At 44.7% G+C, this 27,075-nt stretch overlaps 1 protein-coding gene across 1 annotated transcript in view; it reads left to right on the top strand.

Annotated features, from left to right (window-relative positions):
• LOC149357154 (tachykinin-like peptides receptor 86C) overlaps window positions 1-27,075 on the top strand; it is a 685,354-nt gene that overhangs the window by 361,842 nt on the left and 296,437 nt on the right. The window contains exon 2 of the mRNA XM_089577888.1: window positions 22,288-22,503. Coding sequence (XP_089434014.1) covers window positions 22,288-22,503 — 216 coding nt within the window. The remainder of the gene's footprint in view (window positions 1-22,287; window positions 22,504-27,075) is intronic.

Here is a 27,075-nt window from a genome sequence, read left to right as displayed (position 1 = left end):
ATCCTGCAAATCCAGCGGTCCGAGGAAAAGCCAAAGATAGTAATACCATATCTTAATACACTGTACGCTAAAGCATTAACAATTGCTTTTTTTACAGATAAAGGGACAAAACTTTTGATATTAAACAACAACCACGCCACTGACCTCAATTTAGAACACACATTAGATAATGGTGATGCCAGGTTAAGCTACTATCAAAAGACACTCCTAGATACCTGACACAATCCACATAATCAATAGGTGAACATTTACAAGAAATACAGTTTGAAGTATGTAAGTAAATAGGAATGTTAATAACAGTTGTCTTTAGTGGGGAACGAAAACAGACAAGCTGTGTTTTTTGGACGTTGACAGCAATTCCATTCTACGCAAACCAGCGCATGGCACTCTGAACGTCATTTTGCAACAAACCAGAGGCCATTTTGTAGGATAGATGCTTTGCCAGTAACGCTGTGTCATCAGCATATTGGAACACCAAACATTTGGTATTGGCCAAAGGGAAGTCACTGACAAAAATATTAAACAACAATGGAGATAAAATTGACCCCTGAGGAACACCCGCATTCAGCGGCAACTTACAACTGAAAATGCTGTTATCATCGGTTGCCACCACTCGATAACGATTTCTGAGGTAGTTTTCGTGAATGTGGTAAAAAGGCCCACGGAAACCTGACGAATACAGCTTGCTTAGCAAGATTTGATGGTTCAGGGAGTCAAATGCTTTCGCTACATCTAAGAAAAGAGCACACGTGAAAAGATTCTGAACAAACGGTGAAAACAATTCATCCGAGAATTCCTCGAGCAGGGCAACAGTACCACGTCCAACGACAAAGCCAAACTGGCTATCACTCAGAACCGAAAATTTGTTAAGAAAAGAAGACATAGTGCGAAAAAGAAATTTTTCCAAGACCTGGGCAATTACAGGTAAGACAGAAATTGGCCGGTAGTTTTCAATCTTATCTTTCTGTTCTGACTTGTATAGGGGTAAAACAACTGCAGTTTTCAGGCGTTCTGGAATTTTGTCACCCTCCAAAAAACCATTCAGTATGCAAAAGAGAATTTCTGACAGCGCATTAAAGTTCCTGCGAAGAATGTTTAATGATATTCCATCATATCCAGTAGGCTTGTTAGGGCGAAAACTGAAAAGAATCTCTTCCAGTTCACATATCAAGATCCTAGGAAGGAAAGCTGACGCAGTTATAGATTGCACTAACGAACTAGAGCAAGTAGTTGGAGTAATAGCCTTTTGCGACACTTTTACAAAGTGCCTATTGAAAGCATCTGCTACTGCCGGCGGAGGCTCGCGAAAAGAATCGAAAATAGAACATTTATTAGAATTAATGCCTCTGAGGTAATTTGCCAACGACCAAGTTTTCCTCACATCATTTGAAGATTGCTGGAATTTATAAAAAAGTTTATAAAATTTAAAATAATAATAATAATAATAATAATAATAATAATAATAATAATAATAATAATAATAATAATAATAATAATAATAATAATAATAATAATAATAATAATAATAATAATAATAATAATAATAATAATAATAATAATAATAATAATAATAATAATAAATATAGTAATACTTTATTTAATTCAGGCCCAAGATAAAGGATGCGGACACGCCAAAGCCACGCTTGGGCTTGTAGGGCGTCGTCCGGCAGCAGCAACAGCCTTTATTCTCGAACTTTTTACATTGGAGCAAAAAAAAACCTATTCATCACAATTTTTCAAGCTTGTCAGTACCATCACGTAACGCTCTGCGTGTGTTTGAATCAAAAACATCATCAGGCAGTTCATTAAATATATGTAGGACATAGAAAGACCTTATGCATTCTCCAAAATGAGTTCGCACTCTAGGAACAATAAATATCTATAAATTTGCCGCAATGCCACTGTTTTTACATTAGCCACTCTAAAATAATTTTTCCAGAATTATCTTAGTACAACTATTTCTGTGAACAGCGTATCGAAGGGAGGTAAATGCGAGGAAAGGAATACACTTTCTGCATTGTTGGGTGTGGAATATAAAACATTTTGGCCGTATTCTTAACAAGGCGGTTTATGTTTGCATGTATCAGAACAATTAAAAAAACAGCACATTCCATGCCTGAGCACTGCACAGCCCAAACACTGTGCTATTAAACGTATAATTGCAAAAGGCAGGTAAGTGTTCATAGCATACGACATGCATGCAAGCCCTCTAAGCTTCTTGCTCAAGTAGGCCATGTGTGTCCAGGAAAAGTCACTGTCGATATAGACACCAAGATATTTTACAAATGGAACACAGGTAATGGGATTGCAAGAACACGGTGTGCACCAGGAATTCTGCAAAAAAAGAGATGCACTATTCGGGACAAGTTTATGAGGGTTTCTAAAGCAGACTAGCAGAGTTTTCGGGGGGTTGATCTCAATTAGGCTGCTTTGGAACCAATCGTACAGCTTAAGAGAATCTTGTTGAAGCTCTCGAAATGCGCGTGAAGAGTCGGCATTCGTTGAAACCAGCAGGTTGTCGTCAGCGTATTCATAAATATTTGAAGAAATTATTACACTGGGCAGGTCATTAACACAGAGATTATAGAGGACAGGAGACAAGATGGAACCCTTGGGAACGCAGCTATGCAAGTTTATGATTCTGCTTTGCACAGGTCTGAGTGCCACCATTTGCGATCGCTCGGATAGATAGTTTCTTAAAAATATCAAAAATGAACCACGGAACACATACCTAGACAGCTTTTCACAAAGAATATGTTCATGTACAGTTTTGAACGCCTTTTTAACATCGAGAAAAAGACCATATTACACTTCGTTTTTATCAAAACTAAAATTAAGGGGACTCAGATAGCTTTTCTAGTAATGTGTGTGTGCTAGATCGAGCAACGAATCCATATTGATGCTGGCTGAGCAGACTGTGCTGACATTAAAGATGAAATATGTTTTCCTAATGTTCGTGGTGCATGAAGCATGAAACAATAGAAATCGGGCGATAATTTACAATGTCGTTCCTTTTTCCCCCCTTGTAAAGTGGTATAACTTTCAAAGAATATGGTATGAAGCCACTTTCAATCATATTATTCAGCATAAAAAGCAGGACATGCTTTAGACAGGGAAGTTTCTGCAGAGATCGCATATGAATAGCTCATCAATTCCAGCAGACTTGTGCTGTAGACTGCACATTATACTTACAAGATATGGCTCTGATATCGAAGGAAGAAGCGCTGGGGAAGGCACGGGAGACGGGAGTAGCGGTGATTGTGGTGCGACAAGAGCAATCCGCTGTTCCTGAGAAAACATAATTAAAATCATTCACTAAAGAGGACTTCACGCCCCCAAAGCTCTGCTCTATTGCGTCCTTGATCGGCTTACGTTGGCGAACACGCGGCTCTTTCACAATAGCCCACCCATGTTTTAGCCTTGCCATGGCAGGAATTGCGAAACTGGTTGGCATAATACCGTCTTTTTGAAGCCCCTAGCAGAGCTACTACTTTGTTCCTTGCGACCCAGAAAGAAGCTGCTGCCCGTTTACTCGCGTCAGATGACAGAAATTAAAACAAACACGCCTTTGCCATTATATTTTCGGTGATATAAAGGCCCTGACTGCCAAAAAAAGGGGCCCTTTCGTCTGCTTCCATAATGGCCTGGCCATTATTCAGAGCACGTGAATGATCATTTATATACAAACCAACAGAGCTACTGTCCTCACGATGAGCCCTGTGGCACGCCGTCGGCCGAGTATGCCGGGAGTGACGTACTCCGTCTTTGGCTCTTTATTCTGGTCCGATAGTATGCACTACTGGTGACAGGAGCGCCCAGGAGAACGCTCGAGAGCAGGGAGAATCGATTGCCTCGACGCGTTAGCCTGGTGGCCCGGAACACTCTGATCGCTACTGCGCAATGGAGCGTCTATTCGCGCCTGGGGGTGCTCGTCTGTAGGTGTGCGGGAAGCGACCGTCAAGATGAGGCGAGAAGCTGCCGAGCCTCCCGCTGTGCGAGGAGGTTCATATAAAGCGTCCTCAGGAATGCCCGGTCAGATTCACATTTTAGAGCACAATTTTACCCGCAGCATGCCGCTGCAGCCTGTCGAATTTTTGCTTCCCGTATAAAACAAAAGGTTTGGAAGACTATTCTGGAGAAATGTTCAGATATCCATCCTGTCTAGCTCGAATGCACGCGCCGTGTGCAATCTGAAAGCAGCATGGCGAGCCGCCAGGCAACGCAGCATTGCGTTTCGGCCCTCGACCGTGCGTCCTAGGCACCTTTCTTCGTCGTTAGGGTATGACCAGAGTGGCTTTAATTTTCTCCATGGCGCGTTTTAGGATTGCGGACTCTGCCCGTGGGCTCCCGTTGAAGCCTGTTCCCACGGACTCACCTCCGTAGCACACCGTTCCCGTATCCTACAGGTCGTACTTTGGGCCAAATGATGATACATTGAAAGTTGACGCTTTGCACAAAAATCAGTGTGTATCTAACGGGCACGCTAGCTCGGCACGCGCGGCAACCTTCCACAGTACAAGATTGCGGCAAGGGCCAGCTCTAGGCATGATTGGTCGCTCTAGGCAGGATGAAGAGCAGGCACGAAGGCGCAGATGGAAGAGGATAGTTGATTCTGGCGGCTTTTTAGCGCTGCCCGAGGCGGCTGTTCATTCCGCTGTTGCATGGAGAACTTGCCACCTAAGAAAACATCGGGTATCGGCTGCCAGGGCACAAGGATAACGCCGAGACCACTGGCGCTAACTGGGGAGAATCCACTGCAGAGATCGCTGATGCGATAGTCTTTTCAGAAAGTGCATGGTGACAGCCGAAAGAACAAACAAGCTTACAGCTTTCAGTTCAGTGAGAAAAAGATAACACCGCAGTATCTGTAGAATTTATTGAAAACATAAAGGAATAAGCATTTTTACTGTTTAAACAGACACTCAATACATGTTGAGCATCGTAAAGTTGTCTAAACGTTGGGTCGTACATCAAGTTGAATACTGTAGTTTTGTTGAAGCAGAAAACCTACAATCACGCTCGAATGTTGCTTTGCTATTTAGACTTTTTAAAGCGTTCGTACCTTCTTTGTGCAAATTATCTGTGTATACTGGGTTCGAAAAGGCTAATCGTCAGATTTCTTCAGGCGTCGCATGAACGTCGTGCAGAAACAACAGCAAAATAGAATAATAAATAACGACCAGATTAAGGTCGGTCATAAAACGTCGGAAATCTAGCCAGCCACGTGTGCCATGAGTCAGTTTGCTTCGCGCGATGAACGAAGCTAAACACAAACCAACAGCTTCTTTACGTCAGCGATGGAGTTTCGCTGGGTGCGGCCGTTTCAGTGGTCATTTTGTGTGCTGAGAATCACCAGATGCGAAAGAAAGGGGCGAAGAGAGCGAAGGATAGAGTTTGATTCCCCACAACTCTGCCTCTACAAAACCCATCCGCAAAATTGTTGAATGAGTAGACTCATGAAGCAGCTTCCATCAGCCCCAAATTCAACCGCGCCTTTTTTGACCAGTGGTTTCAGAATTCCTTTGAGATGAGATGATGGACCCTTCACCAAATGATGCTGGCTTTGACCAATTGAATTCCGCGTTATAATTAAAAAACGCTCCGTTCATAGAAACAGCCTTTATAAGCTTGAAAAGCCAAAAAAATTAGTATGGCTAAGCTTACCGGCTTTAGCGTAATGATCAGCGAAAACTGATTCACATTAGCTGTCCAGCGGTGTAAAGTGGCAGGCCCGCTTTGCTGTCTCGAAGGCGACTTGCCTTGTTGGGCGTTTCACAGGCCTGCTTTAGAGTCTCTAGGCTCATGTGCGTATTCGGCATTCTTCCGCTTGCGGTCTTCTGTTCGATCGCGTTCCCGTTACTCCTCGCGGACTTCAGGCCTAGACATATACGCTCGCTGAACTTCACGATGCAGAAGCCGTCGTAGCTGCAAAGCGCAACTTTCACAGTCCTATATCTGATGCATAGCAAAGCAATTGTTCAACATTAGCAAACCGGCCGCTACAATACGATGCAGACGCAAGACAACAATGGCGTGGAAATCCCCACGCGAGTTTTCCCAGGCGCGACTTCTCCAAAACGGGTCTGCAAGCCTACCGCCGTCGAAAGGCACCCCGCTTTCCCATCTCCCAAGCACTTTTCAGCACCGAGGATAGGACCCGCCGCGCACCCTCTTCCCCCCCCCTTCCACCAGCGCAGCCCATCGGCAGTGTTGGCCCGGCTACGCTCCGCCGCTGCATCTAGCGGCGGCCAGCTGTACTAACGAGAATTTCCTCCTCGCCCATCCGGCGAACGCTGCGTCCTCTGGCTACGGAGCAGGTTTGTCGATACTACCCTGGATGACGGTAGATTAAGTGACCGAATGCTACTCTAAATGGCTAAATTAAGGCTAAAACAGCTTTCGCTTTGAGAGTGAAACACAGGTATCAACGCCACCAGCCATTTTCACCAGCACTTGATATGACGCCTTTGCGAGAATATCTGAGGACAGAAACAAAACCATGTAATTAAACTCAGAGATCGTGGAGTCCATAGTAGGAGACTTGTGGTCGGGATAGTTGGTGCGCAGTAACTTTAGTTAGAAGTGCAAAGACGGGGTAACGCAAAGTCCGAATGCAGAGCCACTGTCAACTGGTTTTATTCTACAGAAGGACCACGTTTTTATGTGCCATCCAAATTCTGAATATACCATGTTTCAAATTATTCAATACATATTTTTTCTCCAAAAGGCGTGCGAGATACGACAATGCGGTTTGTGCAGGTCGATTCTACAGCATGGCGGACATTATGTGCCTCATTGAGCACAATAATTGAAAGGTGAATTAACTACATTGAACTAATCAATTTTTATTTTTAATTTAGTGGCCGAAAATATATGATGAAATTGAAGGATCGCAACTTTGAAGTGGAGCTCAGTTTTGAAATTTTCTTAATCGGCAACATAGCTCGAAATATCGAGCTTCAAAATGTACATCTTAAAGCTCGTTGAGTTGGCTTCAACGCACTACATATTAATAAAATGCCTCTCGGATTTCTTGGTGATCAGCACGTGGGAAGGAGGAGAAGCCAGTGTGCCACCGCGGTGGCTCAGCGGTTATGGTGCTCGGCTGCTGACCCAAAAGACGCGAGTTCGATCCCGGCCGCGGCGGCTAGAATTTCTTTGGAGGAGAAATTCTAGAGGCCCGTGTACTGTGCGATGTCAGTGCACGTGAAAGAACCCCAGGTGGTCGAAATTTCCGGAGCCCTCCACTACGGCGTCTCTCATAGCCTTAGTCGCTTTGGGATGTTAAACCCCATAAACCATAAACCAACCTCTCGGATTTCTTATGCAGCAAATAAAGAAGCTGTTTGTGCATTTTATGAGGTAAAAACATTTACAGGGATTTCCGCTAGTAGACTGCGGCCAGCGACGACATTTTATAAATGTGTAATGCGAGAAAGCCAACACAGCGAGCTTTAAAACGCGTATATTTGAAGTTCCATATTTCAAACCACACTGTCGCTAAAAAAAAAATCAAAACTGAGCTCAACTTCAATCTTGGTAGCCTTCAATTTCGCCATATAATCTCGGCCCATAAAATAAAAATAAAAAGTTGATTAATGAATTTATTTCATTCATCTTTCAATTATTGAGCTGCATCAGGTACGTAATGTCTGCCATGCTGTAGAGTCCTCCAGCACAAACCGCATTGTCCTATCACTCACGCCTTTTCAAGGGACAATCTGTATTGAATAATTTGAAACACATGAAATATCTTCATGTGCATACTGTACATATGTGAATGCAGACAAATGAAATTGGAAAAGTTCACACGTGCATACTCAAGCAGACTACAGTCTCTCTCAGAATATTACGAGGCGCGAGTAATTTTGAATCCCCTGTACACAGCCGGAGAGCACTAAATTGTAGCAGATGACTGTGATGTTGATAGCAGAGTCATCAACCTCGCCTCCACGAGCGCCCCCCTATATTTGTAAACATGATGTTGGCCTATATTCGTATCCTTAAAGGATGTAGAAGGAAACATATGGTCAGAAATTGGATCATATGTATATAAACCTAGCCCTTCTGTAGAGTAATATTGGGCGCTTGCTTGAGGCGAAATTTCTTGCTGAAGAGTGGAAAGGACCAGCTACGCAGGCCACCCATGTTTCGCCAGAAAAGCAATAATGACGCTTTCAGACTAAGTGCAGGCTGCTGAGAATAGAAGCACAGTGATTCAGAGTGTATTGTGAGCTTATTTATTCATGTTAGCACGAGACGTGCTCACAGCACTGAAGTGGCAACCTACCCAACGATCGTCCAGCCGACCCGCGGCCAGTCCACGTCTCATAACTGCCGTCCGCTCAAGCACCGGGGAGAGGAGCATTACCCCCCTGATGAAAGAAAGAAAAATACAGAACATCTATAGCGAAAGGTGTGCTATGCTGGATGTTTCAATCCTGCGCTCCTCATCTCCTAGAAACGCGGTACGGAGGTAAGGGAGCTCGGACGCCTTTGGAGTCACTAACCGTTTTTATTTTGAATAAGGAAAAGCTGTTCATCCTTTTCTCGCCTTTACTCCGTTTATGCCTTTTCACATGTTTCAACAAATCACTGAAGACTGCCCGAAGTTTGAACCTTCAACTCGCAAGCGCTGGATATCGCTGGTGCCTTGTGAGACAAGTGTGTCTTTACGGCGGTCGCACTGTGAGCTTCGTCGCTCTCCAGCAAATTTTTTTCGGATAATTGGCCTTGAACTCTTCCGAATGCAGCGACAGATGACTGACTCAATACTTTGAGCGGGAGAGGTTGTCCTTTACAACCTCACTCTATATTCTGACTGTGCTGGTTCATTAAGAAGCATATTATTTATAGCTCTGCAGTTGCTCCGCAGTTTTCCTGATCCTATTAGTGAGGCGTTCCTTGTCGGAGACATGTTCAACGGCCTATATTTGCTTTGATATGTAGAAAATGAAGTGATTTAGCTGAGGCTAAAGTTCAGAGTCTTTGAGGATAACACGGAGCGGGCAAATGTTTTTAACTATACAGCAGGTGCGAGTTCTATCGATTTGATTCGCTAATGTTTTCACGTACTGTACTAATATGGCGAACTTGGTTATCGTGCGCCTGAGAACTGCGCGGTTCGTTTTTCTTTTGCGCGAAGATTTCTGTAAAGAAAAAGAACTACAGTTGGAAGCTCACTGGACCGCCGAAACCTACGCTGAAGCACTGAATGTGCTATATAACTCGGCTCTTGTGCAGAACTGATCCGCAGTAGTGGGGCCATCAGCATCGTCGCACTCCACCATGTGGTCCCGTGCTATTTTCCTTTTTACTACAGGTTTCGTGGCGTTCTGAAAGCGCCGTACATTTTACTTATTGTGACGGAAAATTCAGACCTGAATGGCGATTCTTTTATAAAACTTATGGTCATTTGTATATCATAACCACTTCAAATCGTTTCCTAAAATTTCACCACTTAAATCGGCACCGACTTGATTCTGTGCTGTTTGCTTTGTGTGAGTCCCTCCACGTGTTTTATTTCTGCACGTGAAGTGATATGCAGTCTGACGACGTATGTTTCAGCCGCGAACACTGAGTGCTCGGCCATCCAAATATCAGTGCAGCACATTTAATAATGTGCTTTCGAAATAATTATTTATGTCTTCTTCAATGAATTTCGCAGTGGCGCCGCTACATCTTGTTTCATTATCGCCACTCAATTCCATCTGTTCCTTTGTCGTTGTTAGAACCTTATAATGGCACGCCTGGTATATTTTAGTTTTGCTATCGTGACTGATAAAATAGAGCGTATTTTAAGTGAGTGTTTACGACAGAGGATTTGGGAGTGCAGCTCCGTCAAGTTATCGTAGGGCGGAACAGCGTCACCTGCAGCAATTTTTTTCATTATTCAGCGGGCCACTGCAAGATGTATACTTTTAGTCAAAAATTCACTGAAACAATGTACGAGGCACAAAAAATGCAAAAGAAATATAGTAAGAAGCCGCTGTTGTGTTTTTTTTTTGTACCTTTCTGAGTAAATTAAGGACCCGGCTGACTCTGTCCGCGACAGCATCTGTTCGACCCGCTGACACGGCTTTCCGAGTGCTATTTCGAGATGTGAAGGCCTGAAATAAACACTGAAATTTTGAAAAAAAAAACATTTTTTTCCTTTTTTTTCAGACGAGAAAGAATGGAAAGAAACATCGAAACTTTCACAATGCGATTTCAAGGTTTTATGATTGCTTACTTTCAGTTTAGTTTTTTGTTTATACTTTGAAAACCATTTCAGCGTGCATCGTTGAACGATTGGAGAGCAGTCGTCATCGCCGGCGCCAGGTAGTGCTTTTAAAACGTTCGTGCTGCGAGTACGCGGGTTGAAGGCCAGGTCACATATAAGACCCAGGCTTGACTTGAACTCACGGCTGAAGTAGAACAAAATGGCTGCAATTTCTTCAGCGCGACACACACGGCATAAATAACATAGGCTGCTGTGCACGTAAGCGATTTTAGCCAAATACAAGCCTAGCTTCTTGATTTCCAACGTAGCAGGAATTTGGTCCAGGATAGGGGTCTGGGACTCAGCGAAGCACGTGACCCCATCCACCTGGTGGCAAGCCCTTGGCACCAACCACCCGCTAACTCCTCTGGCTTGCCGACTGCTGCAGATACCACCATCCAACTGCGAACGAAACTGGTCACGTTTCGGAAACGTCCGTACAAGGCTTCGCAACAGGCTTTCAGGGGATCGCGTTCGAAAGCTTGTGTATGCGCAGTCGAACCTAGCTGTGGACACAACTTCAATCTGTGCTGATGCGCATAGTGCTGCATCCAGTGACAGTGACTGAGTCCGATATGGAGTGACTTATAGATCACTTTTCATGTTCCCTTTCTCGGTGCAATAGAAACGAAGTTCGTTCCGCAAATATGATATTTATATCGCCATATTTGCCTAAAGTGCCAATCATTATTTATCGTCTCGGAGCAATAGAACAAGAAGTTTGTTTCACAATATGACATCTATAACTGCATAGTCGAGTGAACTTCTGAACATTATTATTAATCGTTGTGCTATTTCAAATCAATCTGTTTTTGTCACGTTTTGCAAAATTTTCAATTTTTCACGAAAAAAACCCTGAAAAGAACAGTTTTTTCATACCATTCAAAACTTCTTGAAATTTGGAGTACAAATGCGCATGCTCAGAACGCTACACATCTCACAGCGTCTTGCGGGTGTACGCGTGCTACAAAGCATAGCGTGCGCGCGCTACAGGCACGTTAAGGGATCCGTTGACAAGATGGCGGCGCCCTGCTCGCCCGCTTCGGAGTAAATAAATGTCGCTGCTGGATTTTTCAACGCGATAGATTGCCAAATGGTCGTGGTTCGCTTTTTTTTCGCACACTCTCGGCAGCACATAGAGGTATCAGTGATAACTATCCCCTGTTTTTCAGATAATTTGCCGACTTTCAAGCTTTTAGGCCTAACTATAGTTGGATACAACTTAAGTCTCCAGTGAAGCTCCGCCCACAATCAGGACCGCAGCACAGAATTCCTCCACGACGAAAAAGTAGTCCGTTGTTGAAACTTTTCTTATATACCTAAATAAGAAACTTATCACAAGAAAAAAATGATAAGATCTAGAGTTTTGATACCTGGCTTGTTCAAGATAGTCAGGCATTAAAAAGCTTAGTTCGTTTACTGTTACGATCGGTCAGCGAATACAGAATGCTGCGGTCCTTGGCCCAGTGTTAGGAATTGCTGTTTTTGTTTTAAAGTTGTATCATACTATAATTGCAGTGTTGTTTTCCTCGTAGAAAGGACACCGGGTGAAGCAGTTATCCACCTTTCAGTCCGTTGTTACATTTTCTATTTACATAGTCTTTCCTCTTGGAAAAAAAAGGGCTCCCCATGGACCCACGCTTGTTATCAGTAATTACGGATCAAAATTTCCTCAACCTGGTTTTGGCGTGCTTGTGACAGAAAAGGAAAATAGCGCTGCAGAAAGACGTACACAAGAAAGACTGACACAGGACTTGCGCTATAGCGCATGTCCTGTGTCAGTCTTTCTTGTGTACGGCTTTTTGCAGCGCTATTTTCCTTTTCTGTCTCAAATAATGCACCATCTAGCCCAAATTGACGTTCTTTTAATCCTTGTCATTCGATGGCTCTACTGTTTACACGTGCCCCTGAGGAACGCTACGGCACGGCCAACTAAAAGCGTCGTGTTTGCACTATTTACAGCGCACGCAAGGCAGCAAGCGATGCCAGCTTCCTTTGTGCGGTCAACTAAACTGTCTAATGACAGCAAAGACAATCACTTAACGCGTTATTGTTGGGATTCCGCTTTTCTGCCTCTGTTCTCTACGGCTGGTACTCCCGGAGCACAGGCGCTAAACAGGGAGTGAACGGCAAAAGCAGAGCTAGTTTTCTCACTCGTAACAAATAAATAGGCCGTAACGCTTTAGGGTAAAGAATAAAAACAGTGGGGCGTCAGGGGCAATCGTGGGCGAGCCGAAACTCTGGATTAGTCAACTGGCGGCCGTTCCAGTAGGCCTTTCTGCTGTGCGGAATCGCATGGAGTTCTACGATGAGGAGCATTTTCTGTCTGAAACTGAGATTTAACGACACTTAAAGTACCGTCATCTGAGCTTGCGAACGCCATGATCTCAGTCGCATACGTGCAACACAAGGACGAACAAAGAAGGCCTACTTTCAAACTAAGAAAGATGCCTCTTAACATTATTCATTATAGCAGACGCTGCAATAGTTCACAAGAGCAAGGTGCCGGGCTAGTTGGTGCTTCATACCGAAAGAAAACACCGCGTCTGACGAGGACAAAGTAAGAGAAAGACGTACACAGGCGCTAACTAACAAATTAAATTTGATTTGCGAACAAGGCGTAGAAGTAGGCCGTACGAAGGAGTTAAAAAATGTCGAATGCTGCGCGATCACCGGGAATCAGTGTAGTCATATTCCCGGCGGTCGTGTAAATCATAGAATCACTAGAGATTCGTGATGCCAATAAACAATGCATAACGACACCCTCCCTTTCTTTGTCTAAGAAGCGGTGGAATTCTTAGGTGGCACGCAAATGCGTGATTTCTTTACCACATGACCATTCATTGTCGATTGTTTCGCTGGTTTCGTATTTCTCTAATGGACCTCAATCCCATTTTTTAGCCTTGCATTTTTTCGTTTTTATTTTTATTCTTTTTCTTGCACCAGCAGTTTTACAGCTTTTACCTGCCCTTTTGGCCACATGGTTTATCGATTTTACCTGGTACCTTTATCTGTTTTTGGCTGTTTTAAAGATTTTTACATGTCACGGCCCTTTACGCCGTTGTTTCTTATGGCTATTGCCACTTTTGCGCCATTTTTACTTTGTGATGTGAGTGACTCGCGGCCATCGCGTAGCAGTACACATTTTCCCGCTCCTTTCTAGAGCCTATTTATATGCTTTGTTCCGAAACAAAGTTTCAGTTGTTAGTTAGCGCTCGCGTGCGTCTTTTTCTTCCTGTGTCCTCGTTCGACGCGCTGTTTTCGTTCGGCCGCAATATTGCTCTACTCACCAGTAATGAATTTCATGCCGCGGACTGCTCTCCTCGGTTGCCAACTTGCTCCGTGCTCTTCGCAGAAACACTTTTCGCGCGTCTGTATCGTCCAGGAAGCAGTAGAAACGGAAGGCACAGCTTTTCTCCCGTGGTCAGTGCATTTCACTACGTAACATCTCCGCTATATCGAGTGAAGTACAGCTAGCATTCGCGAACTGGACGACATTCGCAGCACCACGATGCTAGCTGCCGAATTTTTTCACCATGAGGCAACGGTGGTCGCAAGTGCACAAATACGTCATCCGCCGAGGAGGCCGGGTTAACTCACCGAGGATTCGAGACCAGTTCGATGTCTATTGCAGCAGCAAATTTTAAGCGTGGCGGTCCAATGTTGCGTTCGGTTGTGGTTTAACGCGTGTGGCAGACCTGTTTGACGTGTAAGTTGTCTGCGCCTTAATTATATTAGCAACCTTCGTGCTTTTCGGAGTGTCGTTCACGCTGCTTTTGACTTCCCGTTTTTTTTTCGCCATTTTTATGTTGCCGAAGACTATCCACGAAGGTTTTAGTCTCACCTATGAAGGGTACTTTATATAGACAGTTCTGGTTAAACCAAACCCCACCTTAACCTTTTCTCTCGGGGGCCGATTTTTGGGATATGGGAGTCACTATCCGAGTGGTGAAACTAGCTTTTTGGTTTGTGTAATACCTTTTTTTTTTAAGCACCGTTGGGGAGATGCAAGCTAATTTCTTTCACACATACGCTGAATTGACACGCGCAGGCTGGGGGTAGACGAATTTGGTGCCCATGAGAAATGAGGAAAAGGCGAAGAGAAAGAGGGGAGGGCGGAGGGGGAGGGAGAAACCAGACTATAGCGAAGAAGAAGAACCGTGCAGTGCGCGCTGTGCCACCAATAAAGCTAGTGGTGTAGCTATTCTATTTCAGGTGCAAACTTCTGGCTTTTCCTTCTATTTCCCAAGCAGCATAGGTAATCGCCACAATGTTGGAAAGGTATTGGCAAAGGCCGGTTTATACAAGGGACCAAAGTGAAACCATCCACTTGCAATATTGAGCCGATTACCTGTGCTCCCTGGGTTGTTGGTTGTCTTCTGTAAAGCAGATGGTTTTGTGCCAAGCAGAAGCGCCAAAACCAGCGACATTTTTAAGGCATTGAATAGTTGCGCTGTCCCTAAGTCTTACCTGGTGAGGCAAATTTCTGTAGAATATGTTTACTTTAGAAACGCTTTCGTGACTCACACACGCACGCATCGGCATGCGGCTCTTAGAAGGCTTATATGAATATAGTGCCACAGAGCTGGACGGTTTACCCACGGTCCTGCTCTCTTCTTGTGCTCTTTCTTTGTCTAGGTGCTTGCATATTATTTTCACTAAGTCACTACGGGATGGCTCTTTACCTTAAGAATGGAAACTTGCAAGTGTTGTGATTATACAGAAACCGGGCTTAGAAATATTGTTTCAGTTAATCGCCCAGCGTCCTTGACCAGTGTGATATGTTAAGGTTTAGCACGTACTTTATACTGATATTTTGAATCAACTTAGTGACATGATCATTATTAAATGCCTACACGCATGGTTTTCAAAACGGTTACTCGTGTGTCACAGAGCTTGACAAATTTACACAGGACCTACAAAGCTCATTTTGTAAGGGACATTCTGTTGACTGCATATTTCTAGACTTTCGGAAACGCTTTGAGATCGTGTCACACGCGTGATTAATAGAAAAATAATCTCGGTACAAGAAAACGAGAAAGTTAATAGGTAGATAAAATTAGTATTTCAGCACATGGCGTCAAAGCGTTGTTATCCACGGGAAATAGTCGCATGAGTTGAGTGGCGCGGGCCTCGAATCGCGTTTCTGAAGCCATCAAATGTGCGTGAACATACTCTCATCTCCATTCTCACCACATCGTCACCCATCACGACCCTCTTTTTTCTCCTCCTCCCTTCCCCAGTGCAGAGTAGAAGGCCAAATATTCATTTTTTCTGGCCGACCTCTCTGCCTTTTTTCATTAAATTTATCTATTTGTGCATTGTAACCAAGTGGTGTTAGAACTGGGGAATGCATGTTAATTTACAGAAACCTGTACATATGTGTTTCACTAAAAGAAAGACTCCTCAGGATTGCACTTATAATACTCATAGTAGTAAACCGATGTCAGTATTGTAACCTAAATATCTTGGTGTATATTTACCCAGTGGAAAATATGGGCACCGTCATGTCAATTTTATTACTGCTGCCGCCGCGGTGGCTCAGTGGCTATGGTGCTCGGCTGCTGACCCGAAAGACGCGGGTTCGATCCCGGCTGCGGCGGCTGGAATTTCTTTGGAGGAGAAATTCTCGAGGTCCGTGTACTGTGCGATGTCAGTGCACGTTAAAGAACCCCAGGTGGTCGAAATTTCTGGTGCCCTTCACAACGGCGTCCCTCATAGCCTGTGTCGCTTTGGGACGTTAAACCCCATAAACCAAACCAAACCAAACCAAACCAATTTTATTACTGCCACATCCTGCCTTGTTTCGAGCTTCCTGCGTCGTAACCCAAAACGTATTACCTTAAAGACAAAAGTTTGTTTGCCAAAGTAAATTGTTAGGAATATATTTGAGTATGCTTGCAGTTTATGGGACCCGAAATCTGTTCTTGACATCAGAAAGCTAGAAAAAGTTCAGAATTTGGCCGTTCGTTTTCTTTTTATTAATTATGACAGAAATTCGAGCGTACCGAGTGCGCAAAAAAGAGATTGGGTTGGGACACACCTCACAAACGTAGTTCTGCGTTAAAATTCTTTCATAATATATTTTATTCAAGAACTCGAATTGACGGAACCCAATATCAGGGTTGTTTCGAGTAAGACTTCAAAAAATTGTTAAAAGTTGGCTTTTTGAGTTAGAAGAGCACCTTTTTGGCACTGCAAAGCCAGCGGTGTAGCGCATCAGAATACACCTAAGTGGTATCTAGCAGGCTGGTTAACAAATGTTGACTATAGTCAACTTTTAACTACTACTGTTAGGCTCCTTAATTACTGAGAGGCGTGTAGCCTCCCGTAAGTAAAGTTCATATCAGTTTTTAGGATTTCGAAAATGCGGTTACCCTCGGCATTGTGGCCCAAAGATTTTGGCTGTTTCGGCGAGTTACGCGCAATGGATAGGTTGCTTTCCGTGCAAGCTTCTCGAAAGCGCATGCATTTTGGCGCGATCTAGCCAAAATTCGTTGGACCGCAGCGCTGAGGGTAACCGCGTTTTCGAAATTTTAAAAACTGATATCAATAATTAAAGAGCCAACAGTAATAGTTAAAATTGACTATTAAATGTTAGTTGACCACCCTGCTAGTTAGCACTTCATAGCTGTATTCTGATGCGCTACACCGCTGACAATGCTGTGCCGAACAAAGCACTCTTCGAATTCAAAAAGCCCCTTTTAAAAATTGCGTAAAGTCTTAGGTGAAACACCATGCATATCTAACTGTGATTATGTGCCATTAGGAATATTTCATTCATTTATTTAAAGAATACAGGTGCCAAAGTGACCATTTTAAAATTTCTTTTTTTTTCCAAAAAGGGTTTCGGAACGAAACAAGCTGCCTGAGGGCGTAGTGCCCATTTTAAAAAAAATGATTCCTGTCCGTTCTTCCTTTCACATTTTTTTATGTATAACGATTCCATGTTCTTCGACCGCGTTCTGTTAGACCCTTTATGGTCTAACGGTTACCTAGCCGACCAGCGAACATGACTAGCATTACTCCGAGGCCATCAGACGGCGCCGTAATGTGGACTTTGTTTAGGGGTGGGCCCAAAATTGCATTGCTTGTAAACTGGCAACCAGATTAGACCATTTACGATATCCGAAGACTAGGGCCAAAGCGCCTTCTGCTGCGGCTTCGGCGTGAAGCCCTCCAGGCCTGTAGCTACAACGAACGAGCGGCGCGTGGCTGTGTGGAAGCATACCGCTAGCATCCGTTAGCTCCCGACAAAACGTGGAGCGGGAGAAAAAGAACACGCTCGTCAAACGGGCTTGCTTTTAGTGCAGTGGCACTTCTAACCCGCATTCTCGCAAAACCCCGATACCTGAAGCCGATTTCACCTTTGACCTCTGGGAACGCCGACGCAGGAGAAGGGGACTGATAACACCTGCGGCACGCAGGAGCTCAGCGGCTCCCATCATAGTGACGTCACAAGCGGCGCAGATAATCAGGTAGCGCTCGTCCCAAAGGTGACGTCACACCTTTGGGAAAGGTGTGACGTCACCTTTCCCGTGGCAAACGAATCAACGCAGCGGTACTTTAGACACTTTCACGCTGTCAGTATTCTTATTTCTCAGATTAAGGGCTGGCCTGTGTGTTGTTAGTGCAGAAAGGCTTCACTGAGCCTTGACGCTGCTTTATATTCGCGCAGTATTCCCATCTGATTGCGCTATGCGCCGCTCAAAGTTCGCTTAATGAGTACCGGGGGGTGAGTACCTATCAATGGAGAATCAGTTTTTGTTAGTGTTTGCAGCTCTTTGCACTTATTCTTGCTTTCTCGGGGAATACGCCAATAGCTTTGCGGGGTGCTACATACGCAGCCGTGCTGTAGTGGCCGCTGTGGAATCATTCAATGTTTTCAAGCTTGGGCATACTAGAGGCTTTCCATTGCAGTAATACTATATAACCATTATACGGGCAACTACCGGTAATATGACATTGTGCGTATCCTATTGCCAGAGGGAGTGCCCACTTCAGCACGCGTATAGTGAATTTTACGATGTTTTGGGACAGAGTAACAAATTAGAGCAAGAGCAACAAAGCAGAAAGGGTCCCATCTACAAGCAAACAAGAAATTTCCGGAAGTGTCCTGGCGGAAATTGCCATGCTAACAGGTTCCGCAATTTCCATATGACATCCGCCCAACACACGTAAAAAATAATGATTGCCTCGTTGTGACGGCAGAGAACAGTCGTAGTTTCTAGGTAACTTCTGAGATGCGGCGTATCCGGCTGGCCCTCATCAAGACTCAATCCAAAGGATGTACTCTGAGCGCCAAAAGAAATGCGAACACGGCCAATATAACGGCAACAGTGAATTCAGACGATTTTAATTAAGGTACGCCTCATTCTAACGCATTTGATTTTCAATTGCATGGCGGAATGGCTGCTGCATCGCAGAGTTAATGGAACCCCCTGCACTGAAAACATCCTTCACTGACCGAGTGACGCGGCATCCTGCCCGCTTTTGCGGTAACAGCCGCCTCAGTTGTGATAAACTGTTGCTGGAGGGCCATGCACACAGCTGAGGCGGAGCGTCGTGCATTGGACGCTGCGCGTATGCGGGAGGCCAGAGTCAAAAACATGATTCGGGCTGAACAGAGGACGAGCGCTGCCGGGGTGCTACTGGAAAACACACCGCATGACGAGCTTTTCAAGTTAGTGCATCTCACACCACGAAAGACGCATTGTAAACCTTCAAAACGGATAGACATGCCATACACTCATACTCGTGGTAAGGTCGCGCATTTAAAAGTAAAAAAAAGAAGCAGTGTCTTGCCCACAACACTCAAGTATAATGGGCTTACATTAATTGTAATAAGAAATGAATAAAGAAGGAAGGGACAAAAAGTTTTGGCTCGCCTGAGGGTGGAACAAAATATTATACAAAAGGTGCATAGCGACACCACATCCGGGCCCGGGAAGATTTCGCTAACCTTCCCTGGGACGCAGCTGGTGCAGCGGGTTGTAAGGAAAGAGAATTAGGCGGCTGGGAGTGGATTATGGGAATTGGGAAAAGGGCGAGATTTTGAAAGTGATTCTGGTAGAGTCGAGTGTCAGCTGCGCTGAGAGCAAACGCGACAACTGGAAAAGCACAATCTGTACTAGCTAGTGCTCATCAACCGATTACCACATACCCAACAATTCTGGACAAAAGCATTTTTTGGCGGAAAGCCGTTGATGAATGCCATTTTTATTTAAAGTAAGATTTCACTATAATAGTCAGTATATCCGCAGACCATCCGACGGCAGTGTTAAATTTCTGTTTCTATTAACGTTTTTTCTGTCGTCAAAAGCGTTCCCCATATCGGTTTTCTATGGCAGTCTTAAATTTTCGATGCTTGTAACACTTTGAAAGAAAGATTTTGCTACATATCAGAAGATTGGACCATTAGCTTTAACATTTCCATAACAGTATTCTATAATGTTTAATTTTCAAAATTTTTGTCCAAGAATATTGGACATGGCGGTGTGATAGCCAGTAACTTTTTGTCTTTGATATCGCTGTACCATGTGCTAAAATCATGGCCAACCAACAACCAGCACATCAAGTGGCGTAACCAGAAATTTTGCTCGGGGGGGGGGGGGGGGGGGGGGGCTCATGTTGCAGCGCGGCCTCGTCAAAGAATTTGTGGAGGGATTAAATACAAGATTAAAAACTGCATTGCCATTGACAATGCCGTTGGGTATTAGATAACACTAGGCTTTGTCTAGAGAAGTTAATATGTATTTTTTGAATAAAATAATGTGTTCGTATGTCTTAAAAATCGGGGCAGACATAACTGATGCCAATGCTTCCATGTTTTTGCGTATTTAAGAAGTAAAGAAAATATCACGCGAAGTCTAGGACTATATCAGTCCGAAACCAGCAAAGCAGTGCTTGCCGCAGATATAAAAAACATAAAGGTCATGCAATGAGCAAGCAGAGGAGAAATATTTCAATGAATCGTTGTCGTTCAGGAACTTTTACATTTCAGTACATACACAACGGCCAGGGAAAAATCTCAACGTCGTTGTCCTGCGTTCCAGTGTACGGGGCAGCAGCAGCTGTCACCGGTAATGCATTGCGAGTAATAGCACCAAAATGTATAAACGAAGAGTTCTGCAAAATATGCATTAAAAGTGCGAAGATAAAATGGAGTATTAAAAAGGCGTAGATACAACTTGATTAATGGGAAAAAATTGTCACTGGAAACAAAGTGACTGCATGTATACGGAAAACCTCGCAACAAGATATTTAAATTCTCGTATGTCTCCATTAAATCTGCGTATCTGAGCAAAAGTCACTCTATATATTGCGCCAAACAAGGCAAATAAAGATCTTGAGCAATCACAGATAGTAAACTTTATACACGGAAACACACGCGATCCAGGCAACAACAAAACTATGATATCAGAAGTCGCGATGTGTACTTGGGCCATGCTGCGGTCGGTGACAATTCGAAAAAACTTCGAGGGGCCTCTAGCCCCCCTCGAAGATAGTCCTCTTTGCATATCACTTCGCAGACAGAGACACTGCTCTTCATTTTTTATTTATTTTTTTCATTATTTACCGCCGCCGCGGTGGCTCAGTGGTTATGGTGCTCGGCTGCTGACCCGAAAGATGCGGGTTCGATCCCGGCCGCGGCGGTTGAATTTCTTTGGAGGAGAAATTCTAGAGGCCCGTGTACTGTGCGATGTCAGTGCACGTTAAAGAACCCCAGGTGGTCGAAATTTCCGGAGCCCTCCACTACGGCGTCTCTCATAGCCTTAGTCGCTTTGGGACGTTAAACCCCATAAACCAAACCATCATTATTTACCGCACGACAAAGTAAGCCAGATGGGTTTGGTTTGGGTTTATGGGGTTTAACTTCCCAAAGCGACTAAGGCTATGAGAGACGCCGTAGTGGAGGGCTCCGGAAATTTCGACCACCTGGGGTTCTTTAACGTGCACTGACATCGCACAGTACACGGGCCTCTAGAATTTCTCCTCCAAAGAAATTACAGCCGCCGCGGCCGGGATCGAACCCGCGTCTTTCGGGTCAGCAGCCGAGCACCATAACCGCTGAGCCACCGCGGCGGCTAAGCCAGATGAACCTTCCTTGGTGGTCGAGGGTTAGCACGGAAGGCTCACGACACAAAGGGTTAGCAGCTCGAGTTCTGCCTGGGCCATTTTTGTAGCGATAGCTACACCACTCCAGCCACTTCGCCTTTTCAGCATGGTCGCCCTTTCGCCGTGGTTTCACCTCGGCCGTGGTCGCACCGACCTTGAGCCGTTGCCTAGCAACCGCCGCGGTGGACACCCGAACCCCACCGTACAGGGAGAGAGGAAGTGGGAGTGAAAGAAGAAAGAGAAAGAGGGGCCGTAATGAAGAAAATGAAAATTGTATTGGAGGAAAGGAAATTACGCAGTAACTGTCTCGCATATCTCGGTGGACACACGTGATGCGTTTGTAAAGGAAGGGAGGAAGAGGGAGTGAAAGAAGAAACAGAAAGAGGGGCCGTAATGAAGAAAATGAATTTGAGGAAAGGAAATTACGCGGTCCATGGAGGAAGATGAAGAAGGAACGCCCAGCGAAACGCAGCGGCGAAAGTCTGACATCGCAGTTCGACTCAGCGAGTTCCATTCGGCCAGCTCTAGCTATCGCGTCACTCCAGGTTTAACCAGAGCTTTTTTCTTTTTTCTTCAGCACAGTTGCTTTTCTTATCTTCAGATACTCTTCGTAAGGGTGGTGGAATGATTTCATGACCCTGTAGACCAATGAGGATGTTTGTAATGACCTCATCACTCTTGTACTGTGCGTTCGTTGTGGGTGTTTGAATGAACCGCGTGAGGTCATGTGACTGTGACGTCACGAGTTTTTGATTGATCATGATTTTCTCAACACGCCAACGCCAACTAAGACGCCGGGTTTTCCGTTGAATGGTACCCTTAACGCCATTGCTTAAAGACGAACTACCTTTTTAAAAAGTGTCTCTTGCAGTGTGTGCAGAAAAGTCGCATTCCATCTCGTGGCGCAGATACTTCGCCATCGTGCACCCGCTGTGCGGCCGCCTGTCCCGGTGGCGCTCGGTGGCCATCATCGGGGCGCTCTGGGGCTGCTCCGGGGCGCTGTCGCTGCCGCCGCTGCTCTACTCCCGCACCCGGTCCTACCGCTACGCGGACAGCAGTGTGCGCACCGTCTGCATCCTCGTCTGGCCGGACGGGCCGCCTGACTCCTCGTACGCCGACTACCTGTGAGTTTCGCTCAGCGGACAAATACCTGGTTCATATGAAAAAGAGGTGTATTAGTGGTAACCATGTCTAAAGCTCAAAATCAGTTAAGTTGGCAATGCGGACCTGCTCGCCATTTGTTGTGCAAAAACTGCGCGCACAGATACGAAGTACACAAGACAAGCGATTGTGATGTCTTCTCATCTGGTCTCCGTCTTACAATGTGCTGTTTTTGGAGAGCTCAGGGTTAGGTTTGTCTCAGCGGAAAGCTGGGGGACGCCCGACTGCAATGTACATTCAATCTTGACAAGTTGACCCAGTTTAGTTTTGCCTATAATATACCTGCCGGGTCCTAGCGATCACTTGATCGTCCATTTTACCGTTAATGTAGCTCCACCGAAAACTAACAAGAGAGATAACACTTGACTACAACACAGCTAATTTTCAGACAGTAAACAATGAACGCTCTTCTTCCTTTACTGACATTTTTTCTTGGTGGATTTGGTAACCGCAGTGTCGAAAATAAGTGGAATATGCACCTAAGTTCATTAAACTCACTGAAAGGTACATTCCACTATGCATCGTTCTCAAGAGTACAAATGCTCCCTGATAGAAAAATTTCAGGCGTTTCTAGAAGCCTTTCTAGAGACGAGCATTTCTGTCGCATCGCACTGCTTTAACCTACTAGAGAAAGATGGATTTCGTACACGTCGATTAAAAAAAAAAACATATCCATTCGCATGTCTTGCCTTCTATGCTAACCCGAAACGTTCAAAAATTCTGGCACGCTTTAATCGTTAGACTGTCGTCAGTATCACCTTAACCAACTCTTCTAGTAATCCCATTGCTTGAGATCCTTGCTGCCAGAGTTCTCAGCCGTAAATTTGCTGAGAACTCTTCAGCCATTACTGCTGCGCATACACAACCGCTATATCTCCACAAATATGCAACTACGCCCCCCGTACTTATTATAAACAGCCTTCATTCAGTTCCCGATTGCTGTGATACTGTTACTAAGTTTCTGAAAAAGTTTCCGCCTATACTTCGTAATGTTAACCAAACTTTTCAAACAATCTCACTACAAATCTATTCTTCCAAACGAGTGTAAAATCGGGACGATTATTGCAGTTTTTAAGGCCGGTAGCAAAACATCTTTTTTAAGTATCGTTCCATCTCTCTTATCAGTACATGTTGTAAAATTTTCGAGCATATTATATAAAGAAACCTTCTTAATTTTCTGCAATCAAACTCATTCTTCTTATTAGCACAGCACGTATTTAGGAAATCGCACTGGTGTGAAACTCAGCTACTATCCTTTGCCCATTACATCAAATTCTAGACCAATCCTCACTCGCTGACTGCATATTCATAGATTTTCCGAAAGCATTCGAGATCTTTCACAGCCTATAACTGCTTAAATTAAATTGCTTTATATTGACTGCAACTTTTTGAAACTGATTAAGTGTTTTCTTCTTAACCGCTTACAATATGTTTCCACTCAGGGTTTTTACTCCGGGCTTGCCGAAATGCATTCAGGAGTTCCGCTAAGCTCACTCTCTGGACATCTGTTGATTTTAATTTACACTAATGATCTCATTTATTTTATCTTCTCTGATAATCTCCTATTCGAAGATGATTCCTTCATTTTCAGAGAAATAACGGGTACTAGTGACAATTCGTTACTTCAGTCTGACCTTACCAGAATCGCCAACTGGTTCAAAGAACGGTTAATGCAGCTAAATATTAAAAATTGCAGTCATTCGTGTTTCCAGAAAAACTACTATTCGGCCATCGTACTACATCGATAGCATTTCTTTGGAGTCAGTGGCGTCATATAAATACCTCGGCGGTGATATTACTACAAATCTAAAGTGGTCACTTCATAAGGAGCCCATAATTAACAAAGCTAATCACATGCTACACTACTCCGGTGGAAAATTTTTGCGTTCCTTCTTCTTTGAAACTAATAATATACAAAACACTAATTCGCTCATAACTGCAGTACGCTACACCGGTAGGGCACCCTACTCATGACAGCCTAATTACTGCCCTCGAGCAGGCCCAGGTCAATTCCGTGCTCTTCGTTTATTTATTTATTTATTTATTTATTTACACATTTATTATACTTAAAAGGTCCCTGGCCCGTACATTACATGAGGGGTGTGCGTACCATGGCAAAAATGTTAGGAGAGAAGGCTTGTTTTAATGGGCTGCAATCGCCAACTTAAAACGTGAGAGGTCACTGATGGTGGCGAAACGTACTGGCAGATGATTACCGTGGCTGTCAGTGCGTACAAAAAATCAATTCTGGTATACTACAGCGCGTGTGCGTGGAGGGTACAGAACGTTGCAATTCATATTGGAGGAACGGCGGTAGGGTGGTGTGATAATATTGTTATGCGGGTGTAATGAATGATAAAATCTATAAAAGAGGGAGAGTTGAGCTATTTTACGATAGGATGCGAGGGGAGGTAGATAATTACAGCCGCATAGCTAGTATGATTACGATGAAATTAAATCTTTTCCTGCTGTCGCTGGTACTGCTTAAAAAAGCGCCTCATATTGCATTGTTTAGCAAATTGTACCACCATTCTGCAATACGTGATCGCCTGCTTTTTCAATCATTTAATGTATCGCGATGCTTTGACCATCGTCACGAAGTCGGCATCCATTCGCAGAGAATGATGGAGGCCTAAACAGTCGAAGCAGAACGGTGTACTAAAAATTATTGTGCAGAAAACTAAAGTAATGTTCAATATTCTCAGAAAGGAACAAGAGTTAAACTACAGACAGAGAAGAATTGCGAGTGGTAAGGAAAAACATCTGCTTATCATGTAATGACCGCAGATACTGACGAGAGTGAAAGAACTTGGACAAAATAATGGGGTAGAAGGCATTTGGCAGATATTTTGAGGTCACGAATGAAAGTTTACCTGCATCCCTCAAAAGCAAAGTATATACGAGTAACAGCTGCATCTCACCGGTACTCACCTATGGGGCAGAAACACGGAGGATAAGGAAAAAGATTTGAAACCTTTTAAATAATTCTACCAGCAATTTTTGCCCGGTACGTCACGCGACTGGAATCACCTTCGCGCAGATATTGTCGGCATTATTAATTTTCCCGCTTTTATAGCTATTTCATTTAGATGGCCTTCAAGACAATTTGCCTGCTCTTCACAATATTGTCACGTAGTGGTGACTGCAGTCCGGCGAACAGGAAAACAGCGAGAACGTCTTCGAAACGAAACTCTTTATTCGGGCTGACTTGTACCCGCAAAGAACTGAATCACTCGGCGGCGGCGTAGCAACAAGCGTGCTCGGCGGTCGTCGAACAGGGGCGCGATTACGAGTCGCTCAAAATCGTCTCAATCGGAAAGTGTCTCAAAAAGTGTCTCATTTGCCCCGTTCCTATTGGTCGGTCGTGACCAGCGGCCATATTGGTTTTTTGCGTCACCGGCCGACGTCATAAGTGTGCCAAAAGTGTTGACGTTGCTCACCTAATTATGCGAGCCGATTGAGACGATTTCTTGCGACTGGAACGAGTGGTCTCAAACCGCTCGAGACAGAAAATGGCGGTTGTTTACATGGGCGGTGGCCGCGCGAGCAGCGGTGTAAGAGGGTGCATGAAGACGGTTTTGACGTGCCGGACGAGTTGTTTCGACGTTTTGACATAGGAAGGAGCATAATGGCTGTGCGACGAACTCGCCGTTGAACTTGGAGGTGTGCGGGTGAGTGCGCGGTCAGTGGAGCGGCAAGTGCCTGTGCGCGCCTTCGCCGCCGGTGGGTTTCAAGACACCGTAGGAAATGAAGTAAACGTCGGCCTAGCCCAACCGACTGTGCAAGTGTTTGCGGTGAGTTGCGGAGACCACTGTCAAAGTTAAGTCGCAGAAGGTGCGCGCTTTCCGGCGAGACCCCTCAAGACAAGGCGGCGGCGAAGGTGGACTTCCTTCGCATAAACTTTCGCCACCGCAGTATCCCCGGCGGTGTCATCCGAGCATCATCCGAACGGAACGGCACCACCAACACGAATATCAAGTGCTTAACCCGAAGCGGGCGGCATGAGTTGGTTACGAGGCGGAAGAGTGATTGTTGCCGCAGTGACCGGGCGTGCCGGCTCTTAATTCCCACTGTGAGATTGCAAGCTCCCATCAGCTGCACCGGTCTGCTTCCGTATGTCGGCAGTTGCTGCAGTGTGATTATTCATGGTCGCCGGGTATTTTCTGAACAAAAATAAATATAATCACGCATCGCCCTTGGAGCACATTTGCCATCGATAGCAGCAAGGTGAGTTCACACTGGCGAGTCGCGGAGGTCGCGCGACAGGCTTAAATCGATTTATTACGCTCCCTCCCCGCTTTACATGTGCTTCGCAAACCGTAACTAATTGACCGAAATCGGTCGCCTAGAATACTAGCGCGACGATTGCAACTCGCCAGTGTGAACTTGCCTTAAAGCTGCCTTCGCCGGTTTTCGAGCCAAGCGCTCCTTCCAAATTGTTCTCGGCAGACCCGTAGCAATCACTGCCTTTAACCAGATTTTTCCGCGCACTTAAGACGTCTGCGCAGTACTTTGATTCTGCGTAATGTGTGAAA

This window comes from Amblyomma mixtum, chromosome 3 (assembly GCF_055824585.1).
Source record: "Amblyomma mixtum isolate Tamu chromosome 3, ASM5582458v1, whole genome shotgun sequence".
Taxonomy (NCBI): domain Eukaryota; kingdom Metazoa; phylum Arthropoda; class Arachnida; order Ixodida; family Ixodidae; genus Amblyomma; species Amblyomma mixtum.
The sequence above is the reverse complement of the archived record's forward strand: the minus strand, read 5'-3'. Positions and strand labels throughout refer to the sequence as shown.